At 52.3% G+C, this 26,713-nt stretch overlaps 1 protein-coding gene across 4 annotated transcripts in view; it reads left to right on the top strand.

Annotated features, from left to right (window-relative positions):
* Nucleotides 1–26,504, top strand: part of PAX5 (paired box 5) — a 196,863-nt gene extending 170,359 nt beyond the window's left edge. For all 4 annotated transcript variants that reach the window (XM_017543193.2, XM_017543191.2, XM_017543192.2 and 1 more), the window contains 2 exons: nucleotides 12,356–12,442; nucleotides 19,717–26,504. In XM_017543193.2, coding sequence (XP_017398682.1) covers nucleotides 12,356–12,442; nucleotides 19,717–19,793 — 164 coding nt within the window. In that variant the 3' untranslated portion in view covers nucleotides 19,794–26,504. The remainder of the gene's footprint in view (nucleotides 1–12,355; nucleotides 12,443–19,716) is intronic.
* The last annotated feature ends 209 nt before the right edge of the window (nucleotides 26,505–26,713 follow it).

Below are 26,713 nucleotides of genomic sequence, written 5' to 3'. Positions count from 1 at the left end.
AGCATGTGCTATGTGCCAAGGACTGATGTAAGCATCAGATAGTCCCTCACATTTATAATACTTTTTAATTCACAAAGGACTTTGAAATGCATCATTATTTAGTCCTCTGAGTGTTGTCATTACCATACTGTAAATTAGGAACTCGGGTTCAGAGATTCAGGAGACTTCTCTGGGGCTGCCCAGCTAAGTGGCTGCTGGGCTTCGGCCAGGACTGACTGGCTGCACAGCCAGGGGCTTTCCATGTATCACAAATATGTGAGTTGGATTTTCCTGGAAACGCAATTCAATGTTGGTTACCTGCCAGTTATCAACACGGAGTGGCAGCCACTGCTGCCCTCAGTACCTGCTCAGAAATCAGTGCTCTCCGTCCTACAATTATTAACAAAAACTATGACGTGGTTCAGAGCTGTCAGGGGTCCTGGGTTTGTCGACCAGTGTCCTGCATTCTCAGCTACCTTGTTGGGGAGTTGAAACCAAGGAGAGTCGTGTCTCTGTGGCTCATTCCGTGCCAGCACCGCGTGCGTCCTGCTTACTGGCCTCTTGCTTAGAAGAAAGTGAGGACTCCTTCCCTGGGATCAGAGGCAGTACACTTTGACTCAAGAATGCAGCCTGGGCTGGGACAGATTTTGGTACCCACTAAATGATGACATTTGGATGTCCTCTGAAGCCCACATCACGGCCACTTCTTACAGGAAGCCTTCCTGGATACCCTAGCTAGAATGAATTTCAATTTCTACTCTGCTTCTAAATCCACCTTGCCTTTTTCGGGCACCTGAATGTCTAGTTTTGGGTCTAAGAATCTCTTTTAATTCAGGGAGTCCCCTGAGGACTGAAGCCGTAGGCACATTTTACTGAGTATGCCCTACTGGGGGCCTAGCCCTGGGCTCGGAGTGGAGCAGGACCACAGTGGGTGCTGAATTGAATGGATTTACCAAAATGCAGAACATCACCCTTATACAGGTCTAAAAGTGAAATATAATTCCCAAATCAAAGCTTAAGGTAAATTTCCCCAAATTTAGAGTAGGAGGACAGTGAAGAACTTTAGAAACTTGGGGAGAAATATTGCTTTCTACCGTGGGCTACCTTTTAAATCATTCATTCCAACTCTGAAGTTGCTCCAAGTGGAACCATGGAAAGTGTGTATGACTGCGTGTACGAGCCCAGTTGAGGCTGGACACTGGAGAGCATGGTGAGTTTATTAGACTCTTATCACAAATACGTGAGTTGGATTTTCCTGGGAATGCAATGCAATTTTATTCCCACTGAACTCTGCAGAACCTGGGGCGGGTGTGTTAGGCCCTGGGATGGGGGCTTCTGACAGCATTCTGGACATTCAAAGAAACTCTTCAGGTTTCCAGAGCAAGCATCTGCCAGTGGCCAAATGGATGCAGAGAATAGGTGCTAAGGAAAAAACCTAGAGCCTTCCTAATGCCTCACCCAGCTTCAATCTGGGCCTGCTCTTTTTTTGCTTCTCCCTTTAGAAAATGTGTGTCTTTTTATTTTAGCTTTTATGTTTGTGCTCTTTTGAAGTGAGCCGAACTGAGTGCAGTCATTATGTGGCAGGGGAGGTGTATTGAGGCCTAGGCATGGGTGCTAAGCTGCTCTGGAGATAACTAGTGTCCCTTTTCACTCATGGGACCTGCACGGTGGTCCCTGCAGCAAACACAGCCCACTTCTCTTTTCTGTGTGTTTATTCCCTGTCTCTGCCTCTCTGTCTCCATGTTTCTAGCAAAGATCAGGGACTGGTGTTTCGCTAATTCTTTCTTGCATGGATTTCATGACCTTTTCTGTTCTGACTCTGAAAGGGGCTGGATCAAGGAACATCTGCTGGGCACACTTAGTGCTCACTAAATCTGCATTGACGTTGTGGGCAGGGCCCTGTGCTGGGGGCGGGGCCACGGGGGCCTGTCAGTCACAGATGGTCAGCCTTGGCTCCTGCTGTAGAGGAGGAGCCAGACCCAACAGCAGGGGAAGCAAGATAGGGTCACAGACAGCCCTGAATCTGTGTGCCCTGGGACATGGGCAGTGATAGACCCAAGGCTGGGGACTCAGAGACCAGTGTGGGACTGCTCTCAGCTGGGATGATTAATCTAGAAAGGCTTCCTGGAGGAGGTGGTATTTGAGCTGGGTCTTGACAAATAGGAGAATTGGACACGAGAAAGAGAAGGAAGATGGTGTTTCGGATGAAGGAAACAGCATGAGAGACGGAAATGGCCCCGTGGAGTAGGTGTACAGAAGGGCCGGTCGTGCGGTTGGCCTGGAACATGGCTTGTGGTGGGTGGGGTGGATTGGGGGGAGGGTTCGGGCAGTAGGAGATGTGGCTGGGAAGCTCCACGGGAACCAGCCCCTGAAGGGCCTTGACCGCCACCAGGAGGCTTCTTGGGTGTTGATCTTCACAAAGTGCTGCCTGTGGGCACTCCCAGGACAGGGCGCTGCAGTCCCCCCTTCGCCCTCCCCTACGCATGCATGCAAATCAGATGTTATCTTGCACCCTCATGAGGCTTCAGGGGGCCATTTGCACACACTCATTGTTTGCTTCGTTAGATGAGGGCAGGACAGGACAGAATTCTGGAATAAGACCACAGCAGCAGAGTGCATTAAACTTGGACCAGAGCTGCTCAAAATATGCCACGGCATAGCCAGGGTCTCAAGTGGAAATGCCTGCAGGGGCCAGGCAGGTTACAGAAAGTAAAGGAGGTCAGCCTTGCAGGAAAAGACAACAGATCTAGCTAGATGGAAGCCCTGTGGCTACTGACACTTGCCCCTTTCAAACACAGGGAGCCCATCAATGGTCCCTCCTGGCTCCATGTGTCCTGTGACGGACAGCCAGCTGGTGGAGTCGGACCCGTGCCCTGTGGTAGAGGTGCTGTGATGCAGTAGTGGAGTTTGTTTCCATTAAGTTCCCTAAAGGATCCTCGGATCTGGGTTTTTGTAGTTGTAGACAGCAGGAAGGGGACACCGCAGCTTCTTCTTTACAGAGGACGACACTGAGGCCTAGAAAGTCCACTCGGCCACCAGACAGCTGGCCAGTGGCAGAGCCCTGGCCTCCACACCGGGCTCCCCGGGGCTCACCCAGCCCTGCCGAGCAGCTGTGGGGCCCGCGGCTCTTGGGAGAAGCAGAAGTGAGACACATTGTGCATTCTGCTCCTCACACTCACCTTCTCTCTCGGTTTTTCTCTTCCCTCTGTTTTTCTGAAGGCCTTCATGGCTGGCCTGAGCTGGTGGGAGAGAGGTTTTTCCCAGCAATGGATCGATGCATGGCTGTCGGGGCTGACGGGGATGACCTTTACTGAGCTCAGGTTTTCATCTCCCTGTTGGGAGCCTAGGAAGGTCTTGCTGTGGTGAGAGGGATGGCGAGAAGCCTTGGCCTGCGATGGGGTGAGGCTCGCGTGGGTGGACTGAAGACAGCTTCTGAGAGCTGAAAGCCCTGGGAGGTCACTCATTTCAGTTTCTTCCAAACGCACCTCTTTCACAGGTGAGAAAACTGAGACTTGATGAGAAATGACTTGTTCAAGGTCACTCTGAAAGGCTTTGACATAGCTCCAGAATCCAGTGTGTGTGTGTGTGTGTGTGTGTGTGTGTGTGTGCGTATACACATCCAACATACATTCTGTCCAATATTTCTTACTATTACATACAATGTAGCTATGAATTGTCTGTACATGTTTTCTTATGAATTTTGATGTGCACATACACATGTACAGTATATGCATATGTACATGTATATGGGAGAGTCTCTCCCTGTGTATGTAAGAAAGACTGGCTGTGCCTATGTGCGGGGCAGTGCCTGCGCTCATTCTAGTCGTCAGCAGTTTTGTCTCACAGCATCCCAGTTACCCACCCATCCCTGAGCCACCGTGCACTTCATGCAGTTCTGTGAAGTCATGGAGAGTTGCTGAAGAAACCTCCCAATTCTTTTCAAATTGTTTCTTCCTCCTCCTCTGCAAAGATTTTCTCTCAAAGCCCAGTTTGAATCCTTCAGAAACAGAACTTGGCCACGAAGTCACTTTGAAAGACTTTCCGTATGTTAATTGCAGCCGGCCAAGGTCTGGAGCAGAGGTGGGAGCCCACCATCTGCAGACGGGGTCGGCCCCCAGTGCGCTCTGCAAATCCCCGTCATCTGGCAGGTGTCGTTTTGGGTTAATTAAGAGCTGCACTGAGCCCGTTTACCTGTCACTTCTGAGAATTTTAGGAAACTTTGACTTTCTTACCATCAAAGCGAAGGGAAAACTGAAAACATCTCTGAATCTGGTGATGTTTCTGCCTCTGGGATCCGCAGGATAGCTGCATTACGTGCATTTATCATAACCCCTTTTAAAACTTTTTTATTTTAATCAGTGTTCTTTGGTTAGTGCACTGGTTTTTTACAGTCAGGTCTTCTATATTTGGAAGCCAGTACTGTTTTGGGGAGACCCACGATGTATCTGAAATTTCTTAAGGCTCTGCTTTCTCTCTGCATCTCTGAGGAAGGAACATACATTCCTCTGGCTTTGTTCTGTTCAACGGCTTTGGAGAGACTGAATTTGTAGGTCGGGGGCCCTTTCACCCATCAGGGTTTGGGGCTGGCAATTGCTAACCTCAGAGCTCTATGTTCATGGAGGGATGACTCAGTTACATCTCTAGTTAGCTGGGTTCTTCTTTGGTCAAGAAGGCCCTCTTCTTCAATATGAGAGAACTTTCTCTCTGTGCTGATGATAACATTCTGTTAATATATCTTGGTAGGGATTTGGGTCACACAGGTCTATGCATTTGTAAAAACACAGCAAAGCACATTTAAGATTTGTGCATTTCATTATGTGTAAATTTTATATCCAGAGAAAAAAATGGAAAAACTGGTAAACAAGTTGTGGGACGTGGAAAAGTTCCTCTTCAAAGTTTCCTTCGTTGTTTAAGAAAAATTCATAAGTGTTAGAAATAATAGTTTGTTTTAAACACTTTCTTCAAAAGCCTTCTTGCTTTTTGCTAGCAGCTCTTTGTTAAGCCCTATCCTGTGTAGCTGTTGGACTTGCTTACAGGCACATAGTACATTCTATGTCCTTGCACTTTAACCAAGATATCTGTGCTGGACATGCTCACAGGCATGTGCCAGCTCACAGCCTATGCCCCTTCCTTATTTAGACTTCCTGTTTTTGCTCTCCATTGCTTTTATCTGTTTAGAAAAGTTTCAAGTTATTAGCCAATCAGGTTTTAGTTTGGATTGTGAGATCTGACTCCAGCCAACAAAGATCAGACACAGCAGTAAGGACAACCCCAAATGCATAAGAAATAAATATGTCTGCTTTCCTTTGTTCGTTGTACTCTCGTGGCAAAATTGCTAATGGGGGTACCCTTTCTGCAGGAAGTAAAAAGAATTGCTTTGCTGAGAGATTCTTTGTCCCAGTATTAATTTTTCTTTGGGGCACCAAAAAGAAAAATTTGACACATAACACAAATAAGGAACTTCAGTTAATCAAATGCATGCTGAATTACTTAAGGGAAAATGTACCAATATTTGCATTTACTTGGAAATGAAATACAAATTAAGATGAAGGAAAGGCTAGAGGGATGGAGGTACATACGACAAGCAAGCATACGAGAATATTGATGGTAGAATTAGATGGTGGCTACACAGGTAGGTGTTCACTATAACATTCTTTCAACTTTGCTGTATGTTTGAAAAGTTTCAAATGAATCAGGGTGAAGAAGTATGTGATGAGAAGATTTCCCTCTCCCCTGCTGACCCAACTTAACAAGGTGTTCCTTGGGATGGTGGGAGCCCTGGGGCCTGGGAATACCAGCCCTGCTCTGTTCCTGACTGGCTAGAAGACCCTGGGGATGGAAAGGTTCATCCCAGGCCTGACCATCTCTGACTGTGAGTGATGGCACAGGTTGGTGAGGTTCAACATAAGACAAATTTGTTGTGTGAAGAGTGGAAGAAGTGCATTGCTCAGGGTTAGGCCGAATGTAGGGAGTGACTGTCAGCCTTGAGATGTCCAGTGGGAAGCCACGTTCCTTCTGTTCCAGCCCGGACTCCTCTGCTCCGCGTCCTCCTCCCCAGGGTTACAGTGAGGATGAGGCGCCATGGCCGTGGAGCTGCTCCTTGCCTGCTAGCGTTCTGTTTCTAGTCTCGCTGTCATTTTCTTTCTCCGATGGCCACCATCCAGACAGTTCCCATGCAGCCCTCCCCTCCTGTCTTCCCTGCCTCCGAGAGACTGCCTGTGCCCAGCCCCTGCCAAGTCCCTTCTCCTTTCTGAGCCTCAGTTTCCCAATCTGCGACACAAGGGCGTGTTGAGCATGTCAATCTCACCGATCCCTTCCTGTTCTGACATTTCCACAGCTCTGTTTTTCTTTCCGTCACTAGGTTTTCTCTTCCCACCTGCCCAGGATCAAAAGGTGCAGGGGCAGCAGGAGGAGCTAGGATCAGAGGGCTCGGGTAGGGGTGGAATTTCTGAGTTTATTCTCTCTCCAATCAATGAGAGAAGGTACCAAGTCCCCACCACACAGGGGTTTGCAAAGAGCATCTGCAAACATGAAGTCATTTGATCTTCTCCATAAGCTTAAGGAGTAGGGATTTTCCTTCCCTCCATTTGATAGGTGAGGAAACTGAGACTCAATAGGTGAATGCATGTGCCCAAAGCCACACAGCTTGGAAGAGGCAGAGCCTGGTCTGGAACTTGGGTCTTTGTGATTTCAAAGGCCATTTTCTGTCTTCTCCTCCAGTGTGGGCAGCTCTGGGCAAGAGCAGAGAGCAGAGCACGCTTTGGGTGTAGCTCGGAACATGACCTGAAGGGGACAAGCCCTCTGTTCTCAGTTCTGTCAACAGCAGCTGGAGAAGGGGGATCAGCCCATGTGCCCTGGAATCCCGTCATGGGCCATCTGCCTGCCGCACTCTCCCTGCCTTAGCTCATGCAGTTGTGTCCTCTGGCCCCACCACAACTTCCTCTAATTCCAACAATCCCAGCAGCTGGCCAGCATCACCCAGCGCCTTGAAATTAAGATAAGATTGGCTGGGCGTGGTGGCTCATCCCTGTAATCTCAGCACTTTAGGCAGGTCACCTGAGGTCAGGAGTTCGAGACCAGCCTGACCAACATGGAGAAACCCTGTCTCTACTAAAAATACAAAAATTAGCTGGGCATGGTGGTGCACGCCTGTGATCCCAGCTACTCAGAAGGCTGAGGCAGGAGAATTGCTTGAACCTGGGGAATGGAGGTTGCGGTGAGTTGAGATCATGCCACTGTACTCCAGCCTGGGCGACAGGAGCAAAAATCAAGATAAAATTGATTCAAATCCTCATTTGCCACCTAGTGGGAAAATCCTATGTTCTCCTTAAGATTTCTGCCCCATTTCCAGGTGGAGGCTCACTTTCCCACATTCACCTCAGGCTCAGGCTCCTCGGGACATTCTTCAACCACTTTCTTTCACCTCAACCCCGCTGGCTACTTCCTCTGATTTGCATGTGGGGAGAAAACGCCCACCCGGCCATCCAAGGCATTTGAGTGTGAGTGCACAGAAACAGCAGAGGGTAGGTTAACCACCCAACAGACAACTGAAAATGCAAACTTGGACATCCCATGTCTTCAATGTTCTACCTCCAGCCCCACCAAAAGCTACAAAATTATGTTTAGGGCCTCTGTCAGTTTTCAGAGGAGGTTCTTTCTTCTTCCATCCTCCCCAGCATCCCCAGTCTCCTCAGCCTGGGGAAAAGGTAGTTTTGTTCTTCCAGTAACATTCTTTCACTTACTTCTTGCCAGTCCTATGATGTAGGTGCTTTTATTCAGCCCATATTCAAGATGAGGAGGCTCTGCCTGGAAGGTTCAATCACTTGCCCAAGGCCACAAAACCAGTGAGCAGAGGGGGCGACGGCAGAGTGTGCCCTCAGCCCCGCAGCAGCAATGCCTGTGCCCACCACATGCCCCCCTGCCTTCTGCCCCCACAGCACCATTTTGGGGCCCAGTTTACAGAGCCGACTCCAGGGCTGGTCTCACAAGGCTTTGGGTCCAGTACTGTTTTCTGCCGAGCACTGCTTGCTCCTGGGGAATGCCGATGGAGAAGATGGAAGCGCGTGTTTTGTTGTTGAAAGAGTCTTAGGGGTTTCCATGTGACCAACTCTAGAAAGCACCAGGAGCCATCTCTGAGGAGGGTCATGTGCTGGGTGTCTCACAGTTGCGGGTGTCACTGCGCACTGAGTGACAGCCACCCCAGCGTAAGCTGGCACCCCCCGGGACTCACAGCCATTTTTTTATGTATTCATAGAAAAGTATGATGGATTCAGAAAGAAAAGTTTCCCAATTCCAGGGTTTAGTATTTCTGAGAGATGTCAAAAGCATGGGTCAGTTAGAAGGGTCCGTGGTGTCCCTTGTGCTGGGCATGTTTATCTGAAAGGGGTTCATTGTGGGATCTTTGTCCTGGGCCTGCTGGCTGCACCTCTGGAGGCCCCAACAAAAGACAGAAGCAGCAGCTTTCATTTCCCTCCCCAAGAACGTCCTTCCTGCCCATGAGGAACATCATTTTGTGCCTGAGGATGCCACTGCTGTGTCATCTTCCAAGTCCTGTTCTTCTAGCTTAGACTGTGGTTGTAGCCACCTGGGGAGGGGGGCGCTGACTGCAGGCTGTCCTCCTCCAGCCTGTCCAGATTCTGGCAGGCACCAGTCTGAAGCCTTGGCTGATCCCAGCCCCAATGGGAGAAAAATATTACATTCCTGCCCCACGCCTGCTCTGCCCTGCAGCGATCTCTGCTGGGGCCTCACGGAAGACCTGACCATCAGGGGCCGCTTCTGCTCAACCCCACTGCCACATCTTTGCTTATGCTTGGAATTCCTGCCTCTCTCTGCCATCAAAGTCCTACCCACCCTTCAAGGCCTGGTTCATGTGGTCCCTTCGACTCCCAGAAAGTGTTCCCAGTGTGTCCCGAGTCCTTCTCTGGACTGGTGACTCAGGACCTGGCTTCTCCATATCTCATGGGGTGAGGGCTCCCTACATTCAGGCAGCTTCCTATGTGGCTCCTCAGATACTCACATGCAATCCCAGGGTCCCCAGCAGGTGGGTAAACCAGTCTCTAGGTCAGCCTCATGACCTGTACACGGTCAGATGCCCCTTACCCGGAGTGTACAGGTCTCACTGGGCAAGGGCCCCATGTGGGGCTGCCCACCACACTACCACTCTTAGCATGCCAGGCAAGCCGGTCCCTGCTGGGCTCAGTTCTCCCACCAAGGGGTAGAATGGCATGGTGGGCAATGAAATAGGAGAAATTGGTTTGGATCCTGGCAAATAGCAGGTGTCCAACGCACCCCTGGCTATGGGAACTAATAAATGAAGCAGCAAGAGCTGCTGCCTGAGTAAGAGAGTCCGCTCCGGAAGTGTGTGCCTGGTTGACCTAGAAGTCTCATTTGTTCGTTCATTTGTTCATTCGTTTGTTCATTCATTCAACAAATAATTATCTGTGCCTACTAGATGCCAGGCCTTGTGCTAGAGGCTGGATCAAGACACGAACAGACAAAACTGCCCCCAGGGAGCTTACGTCCTAGTAGAAGAGGTAGATTATGGTAATATGAGCAGGATAAACAAGACAGGTTGGATTGTGATCAGCTCTATGGAGAAAAGAAAGCAGGAAAGAGAGATGGGTGGAAGGAGTTTCCCTTGTAAATTCAGTGATCAGGGAAGACTTCCTGTGCTACAGAGAGCTAGCGAGCAACCGGGGATTATTCAGATACCCATCGTCTGCTGTGGACCAGGCATCAAGCTGGGGTGAGGGTGGCACACAGGCGCAGAGAGGAATCCAACGGACCTGCAGGGCCAGGCACACCCAGGCACAGCGGTCTCCCATGCAGGTCAGAGCAAAGCCAGTGCCATGGAACCTCACGGGAGACTGGGGCTGGCTGAGGAGGTGTGGGAGAGGGGCTTCCAGAGGAAGAGGTATCCAAGGACCTCTACACTCACCACTGTAAGGCTAGGAAGGTGGGGACATGGTCGAGGATGTTGGGTGATACTGACTTAGGTGCATCCTCTAAAGGAGTTGGAAGCTGTTTATGGCCCTTTGCAGAAGCCAGTGCCAATTTGGGGATGGATAACATGTCCATATGAACCAACTGCAGCCAGATGGACCTAAGACTTGCACTTTGTGGGGCTGGAGATCTGGGAGGCTTCCTGGAAGAAGTGGCCTTAGAGCTGGGCCAGGCAGCAGAGATGATGTTGCTAAACAGAAATGCAGAGGTGGCCTTTGCCACGTAGCCCAATGCCCTGAGCTCAGCACTGTCAAGAAGTGCCTCTGACAGGGCAGCTCCAGGGGTGCCTGGAGCCCTGGGGGGAGGGTGCTGTCCCTGTCCTCCAGGCTGCGCTGTCTCCCTGCTCCCCCACCAGCCCCAGAGAAGGAGGAGGCTCCGTGGCGCTGATGGATATGCCGGGCCGGGCGGCTGCGGCCCACTGTCACCAGGCTCTCCTTCTGCATGCCGGAACCTGACACCCTGACCACTGAGGCATAAAAAACAGAGAATTGGAAGACTCAGCCTGTCAGGCTGGGAGTGGCCCCCAGAGAGGCCCGAGGAGGAGTGTGTGTGTGTGTGTGTGTGTGTGTGTGTGTGTGTGTGTGTACATGCTCTGCCAGTGGTTGCGAGGTACGGGGGAGGCCAGCTAGACCTGGGGGAAGGAGCCGCTGGTCCCTCAGTCCTGCCTCATTATTCCTGCCCTACCTGGCAGAGCCCCAGGGGCCCACCCCTGGGCTTGGGTTGCAGGGGAGAGAGCAGGCTCTTGGTCTCAGGTTCTGGCTGGCCCCTTCTGGAGTCTCTCACCCTTCAGCCCTTTGTAGATATCCTTGTGGGGAATTGTGGAGGTGGCTTGGGCTTCAGGTGGGCTCATGGGGCTGTGTAACTCCTGTCACCTCCAGCAGGGAAGGGCCCCCCTGCTCTGTACCCAGTAGCAGCCAGCTTTCCATACCCCTTTCCAGGGCCTCTACTGAACACACTCTTCTGGGCACTGGGCACCTGGCGATAAGTCCAGGCTGAAGCCTCCTCTCTGGGAGCCACTAGCCATGGGTGAAGACAGGCAGGCCCTGCTGGCAACAAGACAACAGAATTGTGAACTCTCCTCCTGGTGACCTAGTCAATGGTAAAGAGGCTCTCCTGGGACTGGCAGCCAGAGCCCAGGGAAGTGCCAGAGGTGGGCATCACTGCCCCATGATCACCAGGGAAGGGCCAGAGGCGGGCATCACTGACCCATGATCACCAGAGAAGGGACAGAGGCGGGCATCACTGCCCCGTGATCGCCAGAGGTGGGCATCACTGCCCCATGATCAGGGAAGGGCCAGAGGCAGGCATCACTACCCCATGATCACCAGGGAAGGGCCAGAGGCAGGCATCGCTGCCCCATGATCACCAGGGAAGTACCAGAGGTGGGCGTCACTGCCCCATGATCACCAGGGAAGGGCCAGAGGCAGGCATCACTGCCCCATGATCACCAGGGAAGGGCCAGAGGCGGGCATCACTGCCCCATGATCACCAGGGAAGTGCCAGAGGTGGGCGTCACTGCCCCATGATCACCAGGGAAGTGCCAGAGGCGGGCATCACTGCTCCCTGAACACCTGGGCCAGGGTCAACCATGCCCAGATCCCACCATGCCACACACTGTGCTCTTCCCACCCTGGCATACTTCACAGCTCCTGCCCAAGCACACCCACAGCTGCCAACAGCTGCCCCCTCCCCAGTACCCAGAAGGCCCCAAACACTGCCTGTTCTGTGATCCCCTAGCCCTTTGTCTTGTCCTTCATTTCAGCACAGTTCTGTCGGCCTCCTCCAGGCAGAGAGCCTGGGTTTATTTCTCATCTCCCTGATGAGACTGAGGCCCCAGGGACAGCCAGCTCTGCCTTCACAGCCCAGAGGGCCAGACTAGGGTTGACGTTACCTTTGGTTTCTCTGCCAAGAGCCACTCAGGGAGCAGGTGGGGAGTAGAACTTAGTCCATCCTGGGATCCTGGAGTGGCTTCAGTCAGGGATGAGAACCAAGCAGTCTGCAGCCTTGAACTTGGCAAGGTGCATCAAGACCACTTTGTCAGACACCCTGAGCATCAGCCTTCTCATGTATAAAAAAAAGGCCCCAAGAAACACCTGGCACCTGGGGCTATGAAGTGACATAGGAGTTCCGCGATACACATGTGAGAGTCTGCTGTCCATTCCCACTGATAAGGAGGGGAAAGACAGTCAATGCCAGTGACGGCTGCCTACTCATTAAGGATGTGGACTTGACCTGCGTTTGTTGGTTACAAAAGCGCCTGCAGCTCACAGAAGAGGCAAATGCCATTGGCAACCAGGCTGGCTGGGACCCAGGGCCTTTTCTGAACTGGATTTGACATTTGGTTCCTGTTTCTCTCTCCACCCACCAAACACAGGGAGTGAGTTTTCCGGGAGTCCCTACAGCCACCCTCAGTATTCCTCGTACAACGATTCCTGGAGGTTCCCCAACCCGGGGCTGCTTGGTGAGTACTGGCGGAGGCCCTGTGGGTCCCCTGGGCCGTCGGCTACCCCATCCAGGCCTCCTCATTGGGCTTGGGTCCCTTGATATCCTGAGGTCTGGTCACTGAGGTGGAGTGGGTAGTTTGAAGTATAGGTATTTCCATGGGGGCCTTAGGGCAGTAAACACTGCTCCAGCCCTGCCCATGCCCTCCTCCCTCCCAAGATGTTTTGGTGGGTCAGGGAAAATGGTGCAGAAGGAAACAGAGGGAAAAAAGGGCATTGGAGGAGAAAGACAAAGGTAGGAAAAGTGCCTACCTGTGAGTAACTTGTATTTCTTAAGAATCATGAGATATTCAGGTGAGGACTCTCTAAATAAGTGTTAGTAAAGATACCAACTTGAATTGATTGGTAGTGGCTGCCTGGAGACCATCTTGACAAAGACCCTGATTCCCAGTGATTGATTAGTGATGTCTGCATGGACATCACCAGAGCCAGCTCCATTGGAACCTGGTTGCCTGCAGCTGGAGATCTGACAAGGCATGCCATTTAGGGCTCAGGAAGTGCCCACCCTCTGCCCATGCCTCAGATTGGCAGATTGTCCGTGACTGGTGCCAGCCTGATCTCTGAACATTATGAAGATATCTGGGCCACTGCAAAGACCATGCAGAGCTAACTCAGCCCTCAAAAAGCCAAGAGGAACCTTCTGCTTTGTTGGCATGACATTACGTGAAACCAGCTAGTAAGTGCCAGTGGGAGCTAAAGGTTCTGGGACATGAAGCAGAGGTGTGGGCCCAAAGATTGTCACTCACCATCTGGGAGGTGGAGCCAGCCAATCAGCCTGCCGGCAGCAACATGGAACCCTCCCTCAGCAGTCAGCTAAGAATTTTCCACTTAGAGCAGTAAAAGGTCAGACACGGAAGGACCCTCTGAGACCACCCAGGTTTATCTGTCCAGCTTAACAAGGCCTCCTTAAGGAAGAACGTTTTAATTCCCTGGATCCTTAATTATTTAGGACTGAGAAACATAGGCTTCATCAGAAAAGCCATAACCTGGTATCTTCAAACTCAAGTTGCCAAGCCATAGGCCTGTGAAAGAGGCCATGTAATCTCAGCCTTGACCTCTTCCTAAACCTGATTTGGTGGTTAGGACAGACACATAGTATAGAAACCACTTCTCTCTTGCTACTACCATTCCGTGCATTTGGGGCCTTGGGCTGTCCAAAGCATCTTGGTGTGTCATGTGTAACTTGGGGATTAAATAAGAAACAATGCCCGTTAGTGCCCACGTCCCTGTGCAGGGAGATTTCATGCCTTGCAGAAGACTCCTAGGTTCTTATTATCTGCGGTCTCCCAGAAGGGCAGAATCGGCAGATTGATCTCTTCTCAGACTCCTTTTTTGGTTTTGGTCAAAATCATTTCTAAGTATCGAACCAGGATATCCACTTACCTAATGTTTTTTCTTAAGTGGACTCTTCGAGTTGACCCAGATGTCTGTCTCAGGAAACAGGAGACATGGGCTGGCTGTGGGCTCCCTGAACCAGTGTCTTCTAGCAGGGGTGGGGGAAGGGAAATGGGTCTTGAGGCCCAAACCTGGGAGTCCTTCCCAGGAAATCTGCCTCAGGCAAAGCCCTGATCCCAGTCCTGCTGGGAGACCCCAGGGGATATGACACAAAGGAGACCTGGACATTGGCCTGTGGGAAAGGTTCCTTCTGATGGAGAGGTGACCCCAAGAAGGCCATGCTGGCCCAGGGCTGCCACACATGACTGTGCACTGCCCAAGGGGACAAGTGGAAACTGAACCCCAGCCCATGCATGGCACAAAGCCCTGAGCCCTGGCATGGGGCTGCATCTGCTCAAAGGGACACTTTTTCTCATTTTACAAGGTGTCCTAGAGGTTGACAGTGGTCTCATTTATTTGCCTGGGTTTTTAAGAAGCAGAGAAACTGGAAGAAATGGTGCAGGCATTTGTGGCAAAGGCTTGGTGTAGGAGGTGGGGCAATCTGTGCAGTGCGCACAGAGCGGGGCCCTTGAAGGCCAGGCTGGGGAGTCTGGACCTAACTGTGTAGGCAGAAAGATGTGTGAGGGGATGAGGCAGGGAGGGAAGGAGCGGGATCAGACCGCATCGAGGCTTTTGCTGCTCAAGCTGGAGTGAATCTAGTTCACAGCTCCGATTGTTAGGCCTGGGCTGTGTGCCTGTGTGGAAAAGATGCATGCTCTGTCCCAGGGAGCTCACAGGCTGCGGGTGGGAGCCTCCGGCAGGGGTGTCTGTGCTGGGAGGTGCTCAGTACCTTTAGGTGGCCAGAGACAGTGTGGAGAGGAGGAAGAGGAAGCAAAACTCCATGCATCTACATAAGCACTTGCTAATTGTACCAGGCACCCAAAACTCTCTTCATGTGGGTTATCTGGTTTCATTCTCTCAGCAACCGTACAGAGCACATATTATTATCTCTCTTATATGGAAGAAGACAGTGAGGCTCAGAAAGGTGAACTAATTCACCTGAGATCACACAGCATTCAGGTGGCAGAAGGAGGACTTAAATTCAGGTCACCTTGATGCCAGATTCTATTTTTGGAACCGGTATGTGATGTGGTACTCTACTCTCCCTGACTGATGTGCACTTTGAACACCGACGCCAGGAAAAGAGGACTCACCCCTCTGTAGAAACAGGCCTTGGGGGTCCTGAATAGCCAGACCTATGTGTGAGTGATGAGAATGGCTCTGGTATGGCTTTGAAGGCAGGTTACTGTCTGTATCTGTCAGACTTTCAGTTGCAAACAACAGAATCCACTCTGACCAGCTTAACCAGAAAATGAATTTATTAAGGGATATTTGGGACTCCTAGAATCTCCAGGAGGACCAAAAAGAGGTAGGCGTGGGACACAGCCAGGACAACACCCACCACACAGTCAGAGCTGCAATCAGCAGCCCTGCTGCTAGCCAGCACCCAGCCTGCAGCTCTCCTCCACTGTAAGCTTACCCAGGGTGCTCGGGACCAGGCCCCAGAAGCTCTGCCCTGCGCCCAGCCAAAGCTGGATGCCTTTGCCACCCATTTCCAACAGGTGGAGTCCCCCAGGCCACTGCTTCAAGTGACTCCCTTCTCAATCAAGGTCATATACAAGAAAGTCTAATTAGCAGAGACCACATAACACACCTGTGCCCTAGTAGCAAGGGAAACTGGGAAGATGAGTTCTGACTTCTGGCTCAAAGAGGCAGGCCTCCTGCTGCAGTATCTGTACAAACACAGGAAAAGCGCAAATGATATTGGGCTGCAACAGACATGAGAAATGGTCCCTGCGCTGCCCAAGTCTATAACCTGGAGGAGCCTAGTCAGGGCTGGGCCTCAGTTGCCTTGGGTGTAAACTGAGGATAGTGGTCCCTGCAGCCTCATTCCAACAGGAGCTGCATGCGTGCCCTCTTGCGATGCGCAGGGCAGTGGAAATGTGATCCCACTTTCTTGAAGATGGATGAGATTGCTGGCTCCCCAACCCACAGCCTTGCAAATAGCTCCAGGCCTGTCACCTCTCCCTTCCCGCCCTGCCCCATGGTGTCTTCAGCATGGCCTGAGGGAATGACCCAGGGCAGGGAGACCTAGAAGGGTTATTCGTGCCATCTAGGGAGGGCGCCAGTATATGGAAACCTGTCCTGAGGCCCCTTCGTGCTCCTGCTAGACTGGTGGGCTTTGTGGAACAGGTGAGACCCTATACACACACACACACACACACACACACACGCTCACACATGGTCACACAGGTGCACACACACGTGTACACTCACACGCTCACACATATGCACACACATGCACACACGCACACTCACACACGCACATGCACGCACACACAGACACACACTCACATCCCCACTCCCACTCTCACACACCCGCGAACGTGACACCAACACCTTGGCCAGCCTGGCTGAAGCCTCCTTCACGGGAACGGCCGAGGCGAGGATCGGCGACGCCATGGGATGCAGTGGAAGGACTGGGGCACTTTGACTTTGAGGGAATGTCCTGCAGCCAGGGCAGCTGTGACTCAGCATTGTAAGGGGCAGCAGGCTGGAAAGGGGGCTGCAGTCGGTCCCGGCAGGAAGAAAGGCCAGCCGTGGTCAATTAGGATTAGAATGGGAGCGCCTGTGGCCGCTGTAAAGGGATTAGAGAGAAAGCAGAGCCCGGAATGACTGTGTCAAGCAGTAAATTGATGATAATGTGAATTAGAGAGGAAAAATGACAGAAGAAAGGACAAGTTTATTCTACATGGAGGTCTAATGGGCACCAGGAAGACAGAGTGCTTTGTGAGGTGATGTTTTCATTTTTCACGGTAAATGCGAGCTCTCACACCGAGGCCCGCTGGAGGGTCTGGCCTGGCTCTAGGAGGGAGTGGATCAGCACCCAGGGTGAGAGGTGGCCGGGGTGGGGGATTGTAGGGTGGAGCCAGGGATCCTCCAAGGAGAAGCCTCTACTTCCATTTCCTGTCCCTTTGGGGTGTGTGTAGGCAGCCCCTGGGATTGCCCTGCCTTCATGCCATGCCCTCTCGTGCACACGTGCCCGCCTTCCCTGGGCTTGCTTGCAGGCAGGACAAAGACAGGCTCTGCAGACATTCCACGGGTGGCTGTCCCCATCCCACAGAAGAGAGAACAGAGGAAGGCTGGCAGGGTTTCTGAGCTGGGACTGCAGCCAGTGAGGTGACAGAAGAGGCGGCAGAAAAAACCCATCTCAGGGAATACTTAGCCATGGGGCTGGTGTCCTTGCCATCTGGAAACGTACAGCGAGGCACCGGCTCCTCCACTGCCATCTTGCCTCCCTGGGGGGATTGAGGGCTGCTGGGAGAGGGAGCAATACATCAGCTCATCAGGGTTGAATGGGGAGGGGAGGCAGTGCATGTCGAAGTATAACCTGAATCCCACCCTCTTGATTACATATTAGCTGTGTGACCTTGGGCAAGTTATTTCACCTCTCTATGCCTCAGTCCTCTCATTTGTAAAATGGGAACAATAATCATTCCTACCTGATTGGAAACTAAAAGAGTTAGGTGATATAAACTTTGTAGAAAAGGAACCATCTTCACGGCTCCTTCATGACCTTATCTCGTGGTGTACATGCAGCCGCCCCCTTTTCACCCCCTTACAGGTGAAAACACTGAGGCCCAGGGCGTGACGTCACTTTTTCAAGGTCTGCTAGCCAAGAAGTGGTAGAGTGTGCCTGGCAGACTCCAGGACTCAGTTATGGCACAGGTTGACTGCCCCTAATCCAAAATGCTTGGGACCAGAAGCATGTCGGATTTTTCCAGATTTTGAAACATTTGCATTATTCCAGAGATCCCAAATCAGAAAATCTGAAATTCAAACGCTCCAGTGAGCATTTCCCTTGAGTGTCCTTTCAGTGCTCAGAAAGTTTTCGCTTTTGGAGCATTTCAGATTTCGGATGTTTGGAGGTGGGCTGCACAGCCTGTCTCTGGGAGACGTGCCAGGACTTGGCTTGGAACTGGGTGAGAGTGCAGAATAAGTGTGAGTCACCTCACGTGGGGGGCGGAGACGCTTTCGAGTCATATCCCAGCAGGCGTGTAGTCAGTGACAGGCTGGGGGAGCCCCAGCTGCTCGCTTGCATAAGCCTGTTTCTGTATAGATGCATGGGCCTCCCTCTGTACTGTAGTGGAAAGAGTCCTGAGCTGGGGCAGACAACCTAGATCCCGGCCAGGCCCGGTGCTGAGAGGCTCCGTGACTTTGGGCTTGGACTTGCTAAACCTTAGTTCTCCCGCCTGTAAAAGGAGGAGATTGGCCTAGAGCCTCAGTCTGTGGTTCTGAGAATCTGCTGGTGGTGGCCCTGGGCCTTCCCAGGTCCCCTCATCCCTGAGAGGGAGCCTTAGCACAGAGCAGGGCTCCTGGAGGCCTCAGCCAAAGGGTGCAGTCAAAAAAAGCAGCCAGACGCAATGCAAGGAGCCCAGCGTCTGCCAGAGGGCCCTCACTCTGCTTTCCTGAGGCCACAAAAGGGGCCTGCATCCCATCCTCTCTCACACACATTCCCCAGAGTCCCCATGTCCTCTAAGCCCCACTTCCTCCAGAAAACCAATTTGCTAGAACCATCTTACACTCTCCAGAGCTTCTTTCTGAGCCTGGATCCCCCTCTTGCTTTGAATATCAACCTGTGTCAGGCTGGCGTTTGCCCCATTATTGCCCAGCCCTGCCCCCAGCAGGGTCAGGAAATGAGTGGTGAATGAATGAGTGAATGAATGAATGGGCAGGGGGTTGTCTTCACTATTGTTTTCTCACTCAGCAAAGTTGATTCATTACACCTTCAATCTAGCTGAGCACGTGCCACATACAGCTCCAGGCTGGAACAGGGGACAGACTCCCAAGAAGAGCAGAACCCAGCTCCTGCCTTTTGGGACCTCTCCGTACAGGGATAGGGGAAGTGCAGAAAGAAATAATCATAGCAAAGGGATAGCCTACAGGGGAGTGTGAGCTCAGGGCAGGGGGCTTCCCGGAGGAGGAGACAGGGCTCTGAAATTTGAAAGAGGCACAGAAGTTTAACAGATGGGAAAAGGGGTGAGGGCACAGGCCAAGAGTTCCAGGCTGGAAGCAAATTGTGGGGAAAGGCACCAAGGCAGGAGAGTATGCTAGCACGAGCTAACTGTGCCTACCCCATAGGATTAAATGAGATAATACATGCACAGGCCCTAGCAGGGCCAGGCCCAGAGGATGTGCTCATCTGTCAGCATTATGTGTATCTGAGACCGCTGCAAAGAGTCTTGCTCAGCTTAAGCGTGATATATGAGTGTGAGCAGGAGGGGCTTTCCCTGAGGGAAATGAATCTAGAGAGGTTGGCTGGGGCTAGATCACAGAGCACCTGCAGGCCAAACAAAGGGAATGCTTTTCATGGGTTTATCTTCTAGGTCAGGGGTTGGCAAATGATTTCTGTAAAGACCCAGAGAGTAAATATTTTAGGGTTTGCAGGCCATAGTGTCTCTGTTGCAACTACCCAACTCTGCCATAATAGCGGGAAAGCAGTGATGGGCAATGCCTAAATGCACAGGCAAGACTGTGTTCCAGGAAAATGTGACGGGGAGCTGGGAGGATCGGACCCAAGGGCCCAGGCTCCGACCCCAGCTCTAGATGGGGAGGAGCCTCAAATAGCAGGTTGTGGCCCTGATGAGACTTGTCATTTGGGGAACAGACTGTGACAGAGATATTGGTGAGAGGGGATGGTGGCCTGGACTGGGTGAGGGGAAGAAAGGACAGGAGTGGAGGAGACTGGTGGAAAGGGGACCCCAGATCTGACCTCAGTGCTGTCTCCCGTCTCTTCCAGGCTCCCCCTACTATTACAGTGCTGCCGCCCGAGGAGCTGCCCCACCTGCAGCCGCCACTGCCTATGACCGTCACTGACCCTTGGAGCCAGGCGGGCACCAAATACTGATGGCACATATCATTGAGGGTGACAGCTGCCCGGCCCTCCTGAAGCTAGCCAGAGGAACGCATGAGACTGTCCCTCAGCACCCCCACTTGCCTGAAGCTCCCCACTTCCCCTCTTCCTCCAGGGACTCTGGGGCTCTATGGTGGGGCCGTTGGAATTCTGGATGCTTGTCCATTTCTAAAAGCCAGTCTATGAGATTCTCCCAGTGGCCATTGGGTCTCTGCAAACCAACAGACTGTTCTGCAAATGACCGCAGCCCCAGCCCAGCCTGCCAGTGCCCCAGCTGTCTGACTATCCATCCATCATAACCACCCCAGGCCTGGGAAGGAGAGCTTGCTTTTGTTGCTTCCGCAGCACCCATGTAAATACCTTCTTGCTTTTCTGTGGGCCTGAAGGTCCAACTGAGAAGACCACTCCACCCATGATGCATCTTGCACTCTTGGTGTGTCACCAGACAGCTTAGACCTGTGGCAGAGCATCCTCTCTGCCCTGGGCGACCCTGGCAGGTGAGCTCGTAGCTGTCCTTGAGACGGAGGATGCCCCCCTTGGGCCCCAGCTTCCTGCTCATCCCTCCTTCTTTAATATAGTCATGAGGAGTCTCACTGGCTGGTTGTGCTGCAGGCTCCTTCGGAGGCCCCTCTCCAAGAGAAGCACACTTTGGGGAGATGTCCTGGCTTCCTGCCTCCATTTCTCTGGGACCAATGCAGTACAAGCAGCTCTTTTCCAGATCAAAGAACTCAAAGAAAACTGTCTGGGAGATTCCTCAGCTACTGTTCTGAAGCAGAATGTCATCTGAGGTATTGATTCCATTGTGGACTTCGAATGTGAGGGCTGGATGGGATGTGGGAGACCATCTGATCCCAGCCAAGGAGGGGCCTGAGGCTCTCCCCACTCCCTCAGCCCCGGAACTATGCTTTCTGAGGCAAGCCCAGGTTCAGGTCACTTTGGACACCTGCCATGGACACTTCACGCACCCTCCAGGACCCCAGCAAGTGGATTCTGGGCAAGTCTATTCCAGTGATATAGACAACGATTAACACAGAGGACTTTCCCCTGCACCCAGATCACAAACAGCCTACATCCAGGACTTCTGAATGTGCTTTCGGAGCAGACCCTTCCGTCTTCGCAGAGTTTAGCAGGCAGCTGGGCATGGAGGCTGAGGCAGATGCCTAATTTCGCACAATGCATGCCCACCTGTTGATCTAAGGGGCTGCAAGGGTCAGGGCTATGGCCAAGGGCCACAGGAACTCAGAGAGGAGGCTTGGAGAACTCAAGGTGGGCTAGGGTGGTCAGAGGAAGCCAGCTAGGAAGATGTAGGGGACAGAGGAAGGCCTCCTGGAGGAGGGGCAGGAGAGCAGTGAGGACTTGCTGTGTGTCCTGGGAGTGATTTTGAAATGGAGGTGCCAGGTGCCACCATCTCTTTACCTGGGGTCTCAGTTCCTTGCATAGTCTCTCTTGTCAACTCAGAACAGCCAGGTAGAGCCCTTGTCCAAACCTGGGCTGAATTACAGTGATGAGACAGGACTTGATTTTCTTATGCAGCAGTGTCCCCCATGTCTGCATGTCACCAAGATGGCAGAGAGCCAGGGCAGAGAGAGCTGGACTTGGGATCAGCAGCCCAGGCAGGTTTTGTCCTGGCCACAGGTCTTTGCTGTGGGACCTCAGACAAAACCCTGCACCTCTCTGAGCCTTGGCTGCCTCAGTGCAGCAGGGTCACCTGTAGGGCCACCCCACAGCTCTCTCCTCCCCCTCCTCTCTCAAAGGAGCTGGGGCTGTGACAGGATCATCTGAGCCAGGCTCTCCACTTTCAAGCAAGCAAGCAAAGGGAGGTAGGAACCTGAGTCCCGCTAATGTTTGGACCAAGTGGGAAACAAGAACACCTGGAGGGGCGGGAATCAGAAGATCCTGGAAAAAAGACCTTCCCTTGTGGGAAACTGAGGGCCAGCTTGGGGAAGGCCAGGACCATGCAGGGAGACAGAACAGACTTCCTCTGGCCACTGCTAAGTAGTTTGTTCCCCAAACCCCTTGCTGGGTGGTGGAACAGAAGAGAAACTAAGGCTCAGCAAGGTGGAGTCCCCAAGCAGTGACTGGTGGGGGCGGGGCCGGGACTCAGGCTCCTGACTCCTAATCCATGGTGTTCCCAGTCACGCTGGTCTATCCACACCTCCTATTCCTGGGGAGAGTTGAGGGTAAGAGCAGTGAGAGAGGGTTCTGGGCCCCATGCCCTAGACACTCAGTCTTTAAGAACTGCCAAGGAAGCCCGATCACCCAGCCCAGAGATGGAGCCCAGTGGGCTCAAAGCAGGCACAGCCACCACCACCCCCTCCCCAAGAAGGGCAAAGAAGGGAGGTAGCTGGGGCCAGAGCCCACCTCCAGGAGCCACGGTGAGCTGGCTGCAGCCTCCACCTGTCAGGTAAGGTAGGAGAAGGTATGTTACCTGGCACCTCCCTCCCTGTCTCCCTCCATTTAGCAGGAGGTGGTAGAGTCAGAGGTCTTCAGCACAGGCATCTTGGGGCTCTGCCCCCTGCCACCCCTCTCTTGGAATGACGTGTGTCCACATCTTCAGATCCTGCCCTCCTTGTGGTTCTAGGCTGCTGGGAGGAGGTCAGCCTCCCCTGAACCAGCTGCCTGATGCACACAGCATCCTTCCTCAGCAAAGCCCACCTAGCCTATGGTGGTCCCCTCTCCCCATCCTGTTCCTTTTGTTGCCCTGTAATGAGCTCCCCCATACCTTTCCTCTCTCACCTGAGGCTTTGCTGGTCCTCAGATTGGTTTTGTATTTGTGAGACAACCACTTGGTTCCTGGGCTGCCAGGCAGAAGCACAAGCGCACACGGATGCACACGGATGTTCTCACACATGCACGCCCGCTCTCACCAGTTCACAGCTCCCTTGAGGTCCGGCGAGCTGCCCGGGAGCTTGGTGAGGATGGCTCCAAAGGACATAAGCCGTTGAGTAGATGCCAGAGAATTCTGAATGGAAAACACAAGTTCAGGGCCTCACCAGCAGTGTGGCAGAAGGCCTGGGGCATTTCTCCATGGGCCTTCTGCCCTGTGTTCCAGCCCTGACTTTTGGAAAATGACATTGTGGATTTTATGAAAATTTTTCATACCATTAGACTAGCTTCAACCTAGAACAATTTGATGATATATCAAACCCAACATCCCTTTCCCAGGCACCTTAGTTAGGGTTAGCCCTTCCGTAACTGACATTGTACGGTGCTTTGCAATCCTCGACCACCCTGTAGGGCAAAGAGCATGATGCCTACTTTATAGACAGGGAAATTGGCATTTGGGGCTCACATGGCAAGATGGAGGTGAAGTGAATTCTCAGATCTCCAGGCCCCATTCTCTCTCCATGGAGTTGTGCTCCTGTCATGGGAGTGTATGGTTTAAAGACACACCCCCATTCCCTAGAAACACCCCAGACCCACAATAAGGCAAGAAAGAACAGGGACCCAGAGGCTGGCCTGACCTAGGGGCCTGGAGGTTGGTGGCTTTGCTTCCTATGAACATAGAAACCTGCAGAGTCTTTGACCAAATCCACACCAGTGCTTCTGAGGTTTCATCCAGACTCTTTCCCAGCTGTCCCTGAGGCTCGGTGGGGATCAGAGCCAGTTCAAGGCCACACCATAATTTCTGGACATGGATCCAGCCTAGACACAGGTCCAGCCCTGACCAGGCGTCCAGGTGCTAGGGTCATGTTCCGCCTCCTCACTTCCCTTTCTTTGCCTTCCCACTTTGGAACAGGCTCCAGGCCTGGCTGTGACAGTATGTGGGAGTACCCAAGCCAGGGCCATCGGGTGTCCACAGCCCCTGGAAACACAGATCACAATCTCAAGTCCCCTGAATGAACTGCTTCCTGGGTGAATGTGGTGGGGTAAACTTGCCACTCAGGCAGGGCACCAGGCAGTATGGTGCAGCGGTGCCCGAGATGCCCAGAAGTGTGCCTGCCTCCCTGAGTGGCATTCAAGTATGAAAATCTGTCAAATGTTATCTCGGCCTAAAGAAAAATGTCCATGGGTCTAATTGGACCCACTGGCCACCAGCCTGTGAGCCCCAGTGCCTGTCAGGTCCCCCTTTCTTATTTACCTCCTGTCCTTTGTTACAGATTTGAAGGAGATGGGAGCCCACAGAGGTGAGAGATGTGCTTCAGGGTGTCCAGCAAGGCACGCCCAGAGCCTGCCGATCTCCCAGGCCTCATCCCAGGCTCTTGTAAACCTTGTGCTTCAAAGGTGGAGTTGGGTGGAAGGTCAGAGGCACTTGGGATGGGAGACGGGGGAGCTGCTGGGTTTTCGGGGGGGGGACAGTGCTGCCTGGACACCTTTCACATGTGCAGGGAAGAGCCTCAGATGTGGCCACAGTGCACTGAGGGGTGAAATCCCTTCACCAGAAGTCACACCCCAGAACGACTGCCCTGCCTTGGCAGCCAGTGGCTCCTGCCACCCCCTCCTCAAGATATTCAGCCAGAATTGAGCTCCAAGCCAGGGAAGCAAATCTTAAAAACAAACCAAGCACGCTGACACAGACCTAGAAAAATGACGAGTCTGAGATACAGCTTCCCGGGAGGGCGGAGAGCAGCTCCAGCCCCTGGCCAGGCCAGCCCAGGCAGGCGTGGGTGGATCCCACAGGGCTCTGGGCTAGACCAGCTCCACAGTGCCCCACTATGACGCCAGTCCTGCAGGCTTGGCCTTGTCACCCATTGAGAGGCTGTGCTGATGGTTCCCAGCCACACACCAGTCCTCCTGGGGAATCTATTTCTTTCGTTCTTTTGGCCTCGGAGAGGTCCAAGGCAAGTCCATTTCTTAAAAGGTAATAAAATGCATTATTGGAAATTTGGACAGTCAGGCCATGACTCCTAGCCCACAGCGTGCCCCATCTCCCGGCAGCCCCTTCAGCCCCTTGCCCCCTGTTGTCCCCTGTTGCCCCAACCTCAGGGTTCCCTCTTGCATATTCATGAGGGAACCACAGTGCTGATGTGCACTTCCCCACTGTCAGCTGGGCTGCACCTCATGTGGCGCCAGGTCCTGAGGGGCCGCTGCAGAGGCCAGGCCGTGAGCCCCTTGATGCCTGCTCCCCTGATGAGGCAGCAGCTTCTCTGAAATGAGCTGCCGGCGAGGAGCAGGCAGGCACCAGTCTGTCCTTCCTTTTCTGCTAATTCCTCAGCACTGAGGCTCCATTCTTGGGCACCCCAGAATTGAAGGGGACCTCAGAATCATGCCCCTGCCATTCTAGAGTTTCAATCCAAGGAGTCCCCTTTAGCTTGTCTCCAAGACGGGTAAACGTAGCCACCATTCAGCAAGTCCAGAAATTCTTCTTCCCACATCTTAGACCCCTGAGCAACCCAAGGATAAAATGCAGCTGCTTACCTGTTAATATCTACTGAGGGACAATCAGGGAAGCCTCAAAGGAGTCGTCTCAGGTAGGGTACTTGGCCTGTGGCAGGACAGACAGAGGCAGGACCCCACTCGCCTGTCAGCTTCAGGTGGCTAAAGGGGGCCCAGGGTGGGGGTGACTTGACAGTCATGTACCCCCTCCCCGATCCCTGGCAGGAGGAGGCCATGCCAGCCTCACCTGCTCTGACCCAGCCCCCAGCCCCCTGTGGCTATGGCCACTGGTCACCCTTGTCCCCAAAATCACCATGCCTGTGGCCATGTCCCTCATCTTCTCCAAAAGCATCATTAAGAACAAGTGATTTTGGATGATGGATTTTTGATTTACAAACGGTGCATTTCCCTTGGAGTGGAACAGAAAGGAAACCATTTAATGGCGCCCTTCTTTTCAAGCATGAATACATTTTAATGAAACTATTTTATTGTATTTGAGGAAATGGAGAGTTGAACATTCCAACCAATCAATAGCCAATTAATTGTTATAAAGCTAAAAAGAAAATAAATAAATCCTGAGTCTATTTTAAACACTCTGCAAAAAGCTCAGGCCTCAGAATCTGGCCTTCCCCTCCTAATATGCATGAGCACGTACACACACACACTCTCACACTCACACACACACACTCACACACACACACACTCCCCTACACATCAGACATACTTGAAACTCAGAAACAGCACTGAGTCTCCCCATGCCGATTCTTGCCCGCTCTCCTTGACTTTGGTCAGAGAAGGTGAGCAGACCTGGCAGCAGCCTGTCCCAGGGCTTGGGAAGAGGCAGGCCCATCCCCTGGCCCCAAGTCCCCAGCATAGCATAGGGTTTTGGGCAGTGAGGGCCTGGCATTGCCTGGGCCTCACTTCTCAGCCCCAGCTCCTGGGCCTCCAGGGTTGGGCTGAGGGTGGAGTTTTGGCTCTGGGTTTGCCCTGACTCCTGCTGGAAGATGCTGCCCTGGTTTTTCACCCTCTAGTGGCCTTGGACATTGAGTATTTTTAGAAATGCAGATTACATTGCAAATGGAACCCTTTGCCAGGAAGACACATGGATTTTGCTTTTGATTCTTTGAGACATTTGACTTTGTCTTAGGGACCGACCTTTCAGCATCAAAGAAATACATATCTACTGTATCCGCCAAAGTTTGTGATGCCTGCATAGATGCTTACTTGTAAAAAAAAAAAAAAAAAAAAAAAAAAAAAAGTACAAAAAAAACAACAACAAAAACCACAATTGAATTGCCTTTGAAAGTGGGAGATGATCTGTCTCCAACAGATTGAAAAAAAAAATGCTTCTTAAAAAATGTGTATGTTTTGTATTCTTTTTTTCTAGTAGAAAATAACTGACTTGAAATATTGGTGGTTTTTTTTCTTAGTGACGTGTGTTGCTTTTGTGTGTAATAATTGAATGTAATTACAGCAGTGCCAATTTGCCAAAGATGTTGGACATATTTTTCTTTTTTGGGGGAGGAGGGCAGGGCTAGGGGTGGGATTTGGGAGAACACAGGGGTGG

This window comes from Cebus imitator, unplaced genomic scaffold (assembly GCF_001604975.1).
Source record: "Cebus imitator isolate Cc_AM_T3 unplaced genomic scaffold, Cebus_imitator-1.0 Scaffold149, whole genome shotgun sequence".
NCBI classification, from domain to species: Eukaryota; Metazoa; Chordata; class Mammalia; order Primates; family Cebidae; genus Cebus; species Cebus imitator.
This window is presented reverse-complemented; position numbering and strand designations above follow the sequence as displayed.